The sequence below is a fragment of the Tachyglossus aculeatus genome, chromosome 5 (assembly GCF_015852505.1).
Source record: "Tachyglossus aculeatus isolate mTacAcu1 chromosome 5, mTacAcu1.pri, whole genome shotgun sequence".
In the NCBI taxonomy this organism is placed as follows: Eukaryota; Metazoa; Chordata; class Mammalia; order Monotremata; family Tachyglossidae; genus Tachyglossus; species Tachyglossus aculeatus.
The window spans coordinates 32,622,735-32,633,460 of record NC_052070.1 but is presented as its reverse complement, the minus strand read 5'-3'; the positions used below and the strand labels follow the sequence as shown (position 1 = coordinate 32,633,460).

Sequence of the window (10,726 nt, the reverse complement as noted above, 5' to 3'; positions counted from 1 at the left end):
CATGAGCCGGCATCCAGCTAATGTGAGATCCATTTACTGCAAAAGGCCTGGGCCCCAGTCATCTGGAACCTCTTGACTGCGCTCTCCATTTGGCTATGAGACTGAGCTTGCGGCTTCGGTAGAGTAGATGTCTTGACCTGGGTTAGTTAGGCTGTGTGGGAGAAGCCAGCCTCACGAATCTTTGGTGAGGAATACAATGTAAAGGATGAAGTGAAAGACCTTTTCCTTTCATTGGATTCATTAAAAACAATACGAAGTGCACTGTGGGAGACCAGCTGTGACCGATAAAGACCACTACAAAGGTCATTAGTGGTCTGTCTATTACAGCTTTAAAGTATAGAAGCAGTGTGGCCAAGTGGATAACCCTCTTAGACTGTGAGCCCACTCTTGGGTAGGGACTGTCTCTATATGTTGCCAACTTGTACTTCCCAAGCGCTTAATACAGTGCTCTGCACACAGTAAGTGCTCAATAAATACGATTGATTGATTGGAAGGATGTGGGTTCTAATTCTAACAACCCCACCTGTCTGCTGGGTCACTTCACTTTTCTCTCTCTTAGTTACCTCATCTGTAAAATGGGGATTAAGATTGTGAACTCCATGTGGGACATGGACTGTGTCCAATCTAATAATAATAACTGTGATAATTGATAATTGATACTATGTGCCACGCACTACTAAGCACTGGGGTGGATACAAGCAAGTTGGATTGGACACAGTCCCTGTCTCACATGGGGCTCACAATCTCAATCCCCATTTTACAGCTGAGGTAACTGAGGCACTGAGAAAATTGAAGTGACTTGCCCAAGGTCACCCAGCAGACAAGCGGTGGAGCCGGGATGAGAACCCATGACTTTGACTCCAAGGCCCGTGCTCTATCAATCAATCAATCAATCGTATTTATTGAGCGCTTACTGTGTGCAGAGCACTGTACTAAGCGCTTGGGAAGTACAAGTTGGCAACATATAGAGATGGTCCCTACCCAACAGTGGGCTCACAGTCTATCCATTCCACCATGCTGCTTCTTGATCTGATATTAGCTTGCATCCACTCCAGTGCTTAGTACTGTGCCTGGTACATAGTAAGCGCTTAACCAATACCATAAAAAAGAAAAATCGAGGAATCATTTCTGGTTTTCCTATGGGCAAACAGAGGCTGCTACGAGAGGTGGGGTTTCAGTACAGTGTGGGGATGTGGACATAATTGGGGGAGGTGGTTTGTCCTAAATTATTCAAGAAGAGATTTGCTGACCTTCTGAAGACCCTGAAGCTGGTCACAAACACCCAGAGAAGTCCCTTAAGAAGGCCTTATCAGGCCAGTCCAGACTGTATCTGCCACGTAGTAAGCGTTTAACCAATACGACAATTAAGAGCAGGACATCAGGGAACAGTTGATTCAATCATCTCTGGAGGACCCTGCAGCCAGATGAAGAGCCACTCCTCTCGAAGTTACCCATTTTTATTTCTATTAATGTTTGTCTCCCCTTTTAGACTGTAAGCTTAGTATGGACAGGGAATGTATCTGGTCATTCTACTCTCCCACGTGCTAGGTAAGGTGCTCTGCACCAAGTAAGCACTCAAAAAATAATTATAGTATTAAGGCGCTTTACTAAGCGCTGGGGGGGATACAAGTAAATCAGGTTGGATATGGTCCCTGTCCCATGTGGGGCTCATAGTCTCAATCCCCATTTTACAGGTGAGGGAACTGAGACACAGAAGTGAAGTGACTTGCCCAAGGTCAGACTGCAGTCAAGTGGCAGAGCCAGGATTAGAAACCATGACCTTCTGACTCCCAGGATTGAAACTCCTGCTCTGGAAGAAGGCCCAGGGGTGGACATAGGGTGAGAGTGGTGATTATGGTCTCTAGGCATTAAGCCAGAGACCACAAGGTGCAAATCCTGGAGCTTGATGGGGTCCAGGACCATCTGGGATGGGCAAAAATGCAAGGTGCTAATGATGAATATTTGTGTCGATTAATCAATAGTATTTATGGTGCCATTATTATGTGCAGAGCACTGCACTAAGTACTTGGGAAAGTACAATACAACAGAGTTAGTCATTATTTTCCCTGCCCACAAGGTGCATGCTTACAGTCTAGGGGGGAGACAGGCATTACATTATGGGTATAATAATAATTATGGTATTTGTTCAGTGCTTACTACATGCCAGGCACATACTAAGTGCTGGGGTAGATAAAATCAAGTCAGATTGGACACAGTCCCCGTCCCACGTGGGGCTCACAATTTCAATCCCTGTTTTCCAAATGAGGTAACAGGCACAGAGAAGTGACTTGCCCATGGTCACACAGCAGTCAAGTGGTGGAGCTATATAAATGCCAGAGTGTTTAAAGGGAGTAGTTTAAGTGGGCCTTTTTTTTTTCTTGGGAAATAATGATTGTGGATTTGTTAAGTGCTTTCTGTGTGCCAAGCACTATACTACTTTCTGGGTTGGATTCAGAAGTCAGGTCTGCCACACAAGCCAAGGAGAAATTTTTTGCTGGAGCTGTCAGAAGAGGGAATTTGGTTAATTGAGTAGTAATAGTATCTATTGAGCACTTACTGTGTGCAGAACACTGTCCTGAGTGCTGGGAAAGGTAACATAAGTTGGGCATTCTGTCAGGTAAACCTGCTTTGACCAAGAGGCTCACTAAGTGGCAGATAGAGCTTAAGGAATCCCATCTGTGACCAGTGTAAATCAAATCTGAATGTTGGGCATCTACTCGGGAAGTCTTATGACTATTACTCTTCTATCAAAGGCTCGGCAAAGAAAACCCTGCCAATCAAAGATACCAATGTTTCAATGTCTGCTGATTACCTGAGGAGGCATGTAAGATGCGTTCTTGATTACCACAGGATACTTGAAGTGTTCATGCAGGTGATCTACAAATTCACACATCCTAGAAGACATAAAGGAAGAGAGGCGGATGCCATCACTTGCCCCAAAGGAACTAACACACCGAATGCACTTGGAAAAAATATTCCCTGGGGGGTCGGGGAGATGAATCAAATCGGAATCACTTATATGCCTTAGTGGTTCTTCCCTGCCTAATTGGGTTGGGGTTAGATCAGCCTTCTTTGGAGGTTTAAAAGTCAAGGCTGCCCACCTACCACCTATGCCTACATATTTGGACCCAGTGATGAGGGCCCGGAGCAGGGGATGTAATGGTAGGGTCCCTTTGTGGGGTGCGTTCGACAAAGCTTACAGGTGGCCCTGAGCCTCGGGGACCCTTCTAAGGTAGGTGGGGGACAAAAGCTAGTTGCTGATATCTAATGCTTCCAAAATGGTTTGGTCCTAGCTGAGCTGTAGAGACTAAAGGGAAGCAGCATGGCATAGTGGATAGAGCACGCGAGGAAGGTCATGGGTTCTAATTCCGGCTCCACCCCTTGTCTGCTGTGTGTCACTTCCTTCTCTGGGCCTCAGTTACCTCGTCTGTAAAATGGGGATTGAGACTATGAGCCCCATGGGGATAGGGACTGTATCCAACCCGATTTGTTTGTATCCATCCCAGCATTTAGTACGGTGCCTGGCACATAGTAAGTGCTTAACGAACACCCCAATTATTATCATCAAAGTGGGAGATGACTCCACGGGAGGTGTAAATGAGTTTCTGCCACTGCACTGTATCAGAGGTTCTAGTCCTTAGGAAGAGAAGCAGAACTGGCACAGCCCAGCCGGGAGAAGCAGCATGGCCTAATGGATAATAACAATGATGATGGTATTTGTTAAGTGCTTACCATGTGCCAAGCACTGTTCTAAGCACTGTGGTAGATACAAGGTAATCAGGTTGTCCCACATGGGGCTCACAGACTTAATCCCCATTTTACAGATGGGGTGACTGAGCCACAGAGAAGTTAAGTGACTTGCCCAAGGTCACACAGCTGATAAGTGGCAGAGCCGGGATTAGAACCCATGACCTCTGACTCCCGAGCCCGTGCTCTTTCCACTAAGCAAGCTGCTTCTCAAGGACATGGGCCTAAGAGGGCCTGTGTTCTAATCGTGACTCCACCACTTGTCCGTTGTGAGACTTGGACAAGTCACTTCACTTCTTGTGCCTCAATTCCCTCATCTGCAACACGGGGATTAGGACTGTGTCCATCTTGTTTAGCTTGTATTCACCCCAGGGCCTAGTACAGTGCCTGGCGCATAGTGAGCACTTAAATACCACAAAGAAAAAAAAAACAAATGAGACAAGGACCTGGAAAATGGTAATGTACATATTTACTATGCTATTTAATTTATTTTGTTAATATGCTTTGTTTTGTTGTCTGTCTCCCCCTTCTAGACTATGAGCCCACTGTTGGGTAGGGACCGTCTCTATATGTTGCCAACTTGTACTTCCCAAGCACTTAGTACAGTGATCTGCACACAGTAAGCACTCAATAAATACGACTGAATGAATGAATGATGTGAACCAGGACTCCAAACTCCTCGATCTCCTCAGTTAAAGCAGTTAACATCTGCAGAGACAAGAGTTTCAAGGAGCAGCCTGAGGGGCCACAGGGCAAGCCCCTTAGGCAGAGACCTAAGACTATGACTGACCTGTTTTCCAGGCTTCCGGATACCGAAATAAAGTCAAAGATGATCAAGTGCTGGACCAGCTCACAGAGGCCAACTCCTCCCGCGTGGGGACAGACGGGAACTGAGAGAGGAAATAAATGAGTTCTTACACGCCGAGGACTCGGCCGACATCGCAAGAGGGGACCAGTGGCCCAAGTCCCCAGTCGGTGATGGTTTGGAGATGATTATTCGCTCATTAGGGTAAATAAAATCAAATCTCATCACAAAGTTATCCAGGAACTTCACCATTACGGTTAAGTGAATTAAGGTCAAGAAAATTAAGTTGAGAGAAATGTGGATTCTCAAAGCAATTCAACCGAAGGTGGTTGAAGGTCATGGATTGTTGATTGGGCTTTGCAGGGGTGGGGAAGATGGGGAAAGAAGGACTGTGATGGTTGCAGCCTCTCAAAGCCTTACTTTGAAACTTTTTGGCCATCAGTAACACAGACAGGTTTTCATTGACACTTCCCAGCCTGCAGCTGTCAATCTGGAGATACTGCAGGGCTTTAGCCTGCAGGAGCTGTTTAAATATCACCCTATTGTGGCACTGGAGATAGAATTAAAAATAAAAATCAACAGAAACTCACGCCTCCGCCCTGAGGCACTCTAATTGGCAATGAGACAATTAATTGTAGGTGGCAAGGCATCATTAAACAATGCGGTTTCTCCTATGCTGACTGTGAAAAGGGAATGGCATTTATCTTCAGTTCTCCCTTGGCTGAAGGAGAAGGCCGATAGTTCTGGCAGAGGCTTTGTGCTCCTCTCTTCATAGACATAGCCTAAAAAGTCTCACAATAAGAGCTCAGCTAGGGAGAAATTCAAACTCATCCTGAATTCATTAAGCAGATACAGATCGATATATCATCTCTCCTGGCAAAGAAGAGATGAAGTGGAGCACCCAAAATGAAATATGGTGAAAAGCGGCAATATTAAACTGCATTTTTTTCCTCTCCTGCAGGGGAAAAATACATTTGCTCTATCCTTTTGCTCTGCAGGATGCAGTAGGATGTGGCAGGCGGCAATCTTTTTTAATTTGCGAACACAAATCAATAATGTTTATTCAGCTTTGGAAACCACCTTTCTTACAATGGTACAGAGTATTTTAATACCCTATTAGTGGTTCCCGTTTGCAATTTCTAAGTGCTACCTTTTTGTTTTGCTCAGGGAGAAATAACACAAACAGCGTTCACAAATTTTTCATTATCTCACTGAAGTCCTCAAAAATTCCTATTGTGGAGGGTCCTAACAAACCATTCCATTTATATTCATGCATTGTACAAGTTTCACACACTCAGTAAGTGCCTGATGATTGTGGACTGAAGCCATCACTTACTTGTTCTCCTGTGGCAACTCCAATTCCCAAGGGGGACAAGGCCTGAAAACAACCCATGGTATTTTAATAAATATTTAAATTGTGATTCTGAATTTTTAAAAGAATATATTTAACTGAAATGAACATTTTACTGGGATTTTTACTAAAGTCAGTTTGACCTTTGGAGAATGATAGACAACTGTATGCTTCTGATGATTGTGTGTGTGTGTGTGTGTGTGTGTGTGTGTGTGTGTGTGTGTGTGTGTGTGTGTGTGTGTGTGTATAAAATATTGCACAGTGGAGCGAAAATAATTTCCTAAAATACTATGTCATTCTAATACTAATCTGTGGCTGAGTAAATAAAATATTTTAAAATGCACAAACAACATTCCAATACCTCTAAGGTACAAAAATCAAATCATCTTTACACTCAGTCTAGTTAATTTCATCATTTGTAATAACCATCTAGTTATAGGATATGCTAAAGAAAGCAACTAGGTCAAGGATCTTTTTCAGACCTTGAGATTTGGCTTCAGGCTCCATTAACTAAACAGTTCTCTAAAGTGAAAGCTTGTTGTGGGCAACGAATGTTTCTACCAACTCTGTTATATTGTACTCTCCTAAATGCTTAGTACATAGCTCTGCACACAGTAAGCACTCAGTAAATAGGACGACTGATAAATATCTCGACAGGTAAAAACCAAAAGGAAATAAGGCCAACATTGCCAGTAACCTCAATCAATTGTATTTGAGTGATTACAGTGTGCAAAGCACTCTAGTAAGGGTTTGGGAGCGTACAATATTACAGACACATTTCCTGCTCACAACAAGTTTATAGTCTAGAGGGAGAGACAGACATTAATATAAATAAATAAATTACAGGTATGTACTTAAGTGATAAGGGGCTGGGAGGGGAGATGAATAATGGGAGCAAGTCAGGGTGACACAGAAGGGAATGGAACATCACTAAAATCTGCCCTTTTCTCTCCATTCAAACTGTTACCATTCTAATCCAGTCACTTATCCTATCCCATCTTGACTGTTGTATCAGCCTCCTTGCTGACCTCCCTGCTTCCTGTCTGTCCCCACTACACCCCATATGTCACTCGTCTGCCTGGATCATTTTTCTACAAAAACGTTCAGCCCATGTTTCTCCACTCAAGAAATTCCAGTGGTTGCCCATCCACCTCCACATCAACCAGAAACTCCTCACCATTGACTTTAAAGCACTCAATCACCTTGCCCCTTCTTACATCAACTCTAACCTAACCTAATGCTAACCTTCTCACCATATCTCAATCTCATCTACCTCGCCCATAAACTCTCGCCCACGACAGGCTTCTGGCCTGGAAGGCCCTTTCTCCTCATATCCGAGAGATGATGACTCACTGAAGACACATCTCCTCCAAAAGGCCTTCCCTAAGTTCTCCTTCCGTCTTCTCCTATTCATTCATTCAATAGTATTTATTGAGCACATACTGTGTGCAAAGCACCGTACTAAGCGCTTCTGCGTTGTACTGAATTGCCCCCTTCATTAATTCATTCCTAAAGCATTTATGCAACATCTGTAATTCATTTATTTTTATTAATGTTTGTCTCTCTGCACTGTAAGTTCATTGTGGGCAGGGAATGTGTCTACTGTTGTACTCTCACAAGTGTTTAGTAAGTGCTCTGTACACAGTAAGAGCTCTATAAATACGACTGACTGATTGTGTGGAAGAAAAGGAAAAAAGGGCTTAGGGAAGGCCTCTTGGAGGAGATGTGTCTTCACTAACACTCTTTGATGGAGGGGAGAAATATTGTTGGGTATGAAGAGGGAGGGCATTCCCACCCTGAGGCTGGACGTGGGCAAGGGGTTGGCAGCGAGACAGATGAGATCAAGGTACAATGAGTAGGTTGGCACTCATCCTTCCCCTCCCCACGGCACCTGTATATATGTCTGTACAGACTTATTACTCTATTTTACTTGTACATCTTTGCTATTCTATTTATTTTATTTTGTTAATATGTGTTGTTTTGTTGTCTGTCTCCCCCTTCTAGACTGTGAGCCCGCAATTGGGTAGGGACCGTCTGTATATGTTACCAACTTGTACTTCCCAAGCACTTAGTACAGTGCTGTGCATACAGTAAACGCTCAATAAATACGATTGAATGAATGAATGAATTGGAGGAGCCAAGAGTGTGGGCTGAGTTTCAGTTGGAAAGTAGTGAAGTAAATTAGGAGGGGGGAAGGTGAATGAGTTCTTTAAAGCCATTGGTAAGGAGTTGCTGTTTGAGGCAGAGGTTGATGGCTATCCGCTGGAGGTTCTTGAGGAGTGGCAAAACATGGCCTGAATGTTTCTGTAGGAAAATAATCCGGGCAGCAGTGTGAAGTACGGAGTGGAGTGGGGAGAGACAGAAGGCAGGGAGATCAGCAAGGAAGCTCATACAGTAATCAAGGTGGAATAGGCAAAATTCTTGGATTAACACCGTAGCAGTTTGGATGGAGAGGAAAGGATGGATTTAAGCAATGTTGTGGAGGTTGAACTGGCAGGATTTAGTGATTAATTGAATATGTGGGTTGAATGAAAGAGAAAGCAGGCAAGGATAATGCCATGGTGGCAGGCTTGTGAGATAAGAAGGATGGCAGTGCTGTCTACAGTGATAAGAAATTCAGGGGAAGGACACAGTTTGGGTGGGAAGATAAGGAGTTCTCTTTCTGTCATGTTAAGCTTGAAGTGATGGCAGGACATCCATGCAGAGATGTCTCAAAGGCAGGAGGAGATGTGAGACTGTAGTGAGGAAGAAAGATCAGGGCTGGAGATAGATTTGTAGATGTAGATTGTAGGTGCAAATGTAGATTTCTACCTTTGAGATGGTTGCGTGCCCAAGAATATCATCAGGGGAGGTTGGCTCCTCTATCCAGAGCGGCTTAAATTCGGCCAACTTGGACACCCACTCCACTGCTTCGTGCACATCCCATCGTTGGTTGGCATCCAACATCTAAGAGAGAGGGCACCTTCCGTTCATTGTTCGACACGAGCAGAGCCAGTACTTATTGAATAACCACTCCTGGGCAAGTCACTTCACTTCTCTGTGCCTCGGTTACTTCATTGGTAAAACGGGGATTAAGACTATGAGCCCTATATAGGACAGGGACTGTGTCCAACCCAATTATCTTGTATCTACCTCAGAACTTAGATGCCCGGCCCATAGTAAGTACTTAACACATTGCACAATTATTATTATTATTACTACATGGAATGTAGGGGGGAATTAGACAAGAAGTATGAGACATGGGTTCTCACGGTGGGTGACGGCAAGCAAGCATAAGACATCAAACAGCAACAAAGAGAAGCAGCCTGGTACAGTGGGAAGAGCACAGGCTTTGGAGTCACAGGTCGTGGGTTCAAATGCCGGCTCCGCCAATTGTCAGCTGTGTAACTTTGGGTAAGTCACTTAACTTCTCTGTGCCTCAGTTACCTCATCTGTAAAATGGGGATGAAGACTATGAGACCCTGTGGGACAACCTGATGACCTTGTAACCTCCCCAGCGCTTAGAACAGTGCTTTGCACATACTAAGCACTTAATAAATGCCATCATTATTATTATCAAACATACATTTGCATGTGTATACATCAGTGCTGATTCAAACGTGTTAGTGGGTTGATCTAGGTAGCTAGGAGTTAGAGCCAAGTGTTCATGTGAGAGGTGGGTTTTTAGTTGGTTTTTGAAGGAGAGAAAATTCCTGGCTGGCTGAATAATAATAATAATGATGGCACTTGTTAAGTGCTTACTATGTACAAAGCACGGTTCTAAGCGCTGGGCGGGGGGGGGGGGGTAAAAAGTAATCAGCTTGTCCCACGTGGGGTTCACAGTCTTAATCCCCATTTTACAGATGAGGTAACTGAGGGCCAGAGAAGTGAAGTGACTTGCCCAAGTTCTCACACAGCAGGCAAGAGGTGAAGCCGGATTAGAACCCAGGTCCTTCTGACTCCCAAGCCTATCCACTAGGCCATGCTGCTTCTCATAATAATAATAATGATGACATTTATTAAGTGCTTGCTATGTGCAGGGCACTGTTCTAAGCGCTGGGGAGGCTACAAGGTGATCAGGTTGTCCGACGGGGGGCTCACAGTCTTAATCCCCATTTTACAGATGAGGTAACTGAGGCACAGAGAAGTTAAGTGACTTGCCCAAAGTCACATAGCTGACAATTGGCGGAGCCGGGATTTGAACTCATGACCTCTGACTCCAAAGCCCGTGCTCTTTCCACTGAACCACGCTGCTTCTCATCCTTAGCCTTTCCCCAAAATTTCCTTTACTTTTTTTTAAAAATGATAATTTTTAAGCACTTACTATGAACCAGGCACTGTTCTAAGTGCTGGGGTAGATGCAAACTAATCAGGTTGGATGCAGTCCACATCCCAGGTGAGGCTTGCACTCTTAATCCACACTTTACAGATGAGGTAACTGAGGCACTGAGAAGTGAAGTGACTTGCCCAAGGCCACACACAGCAGACAAGTGGCGAAGCCGGAATTAGAACCCAGGCCCTTCTCGCTCCTGAGCCCGTGCTCTATCCACTAGGACACGCTGCATTTCCCCAAGTAATCCAAAATACAGTGGAGTAAACCAAAGAGGAAGTAATACCCACAGGAGGTATCACTCACAGGACTGGCAGGGAGCATTAGCTCTAGAGCCTGGCTTTCAGGTAAAATGCAGATTAGATAGCTATTATTATTATTATTAAGTGCCGTCAGAGTCATTTCTGATTCATAGTGACTCCATGGATATACTTTCTCCAGAATGTCCTGTCCCCTGCCATAATCTGCAACCTTTCTAATGGTTCTTCCGTTATCGTTGTTATGGTCTCTATCC

At 44.4% G+C, this 10,726-nt stretch overlaps 1 protein-coding gene across 2 annotated transcripts in view; it reads right to left on the bottom strand.

Annotated features, from left to right (window-relative positions):
• Positions 1-10,726, bottom strand: part of ENOSF1 (enolase superfamily member 1) — a 55,891-nt gene that overhangs the window by 1,295 nt on the left and 43,870 nt on the right. For both annotated transcript variants that reach the window (XM_038746386.1, XM_038746387.1), the window contains 5 exons: positions 8,715-8,849; positions 5,889-5,930; positions 4,973-5,102; positions 4,538-4,637; positions 2,813-2,894 (listed from right to left, as the gene is read on the bottom strand). In XM_038746386.1, coding sequence (XP_038602314.1) covers positions 2,813-2,894; positions 4,538-4,637; positions 4,973-5,102; positions 5,889-5,930; positions 8,715-8,849 — 489 coding nt within the window. The remainder of the gene's footprint in view (positions 1-2,812; positions 2,895-4,537; positions 4,638-4,972; positions 5,103-5,888; positions 5,931-8,714; positions 8,850-10,726) is intronic.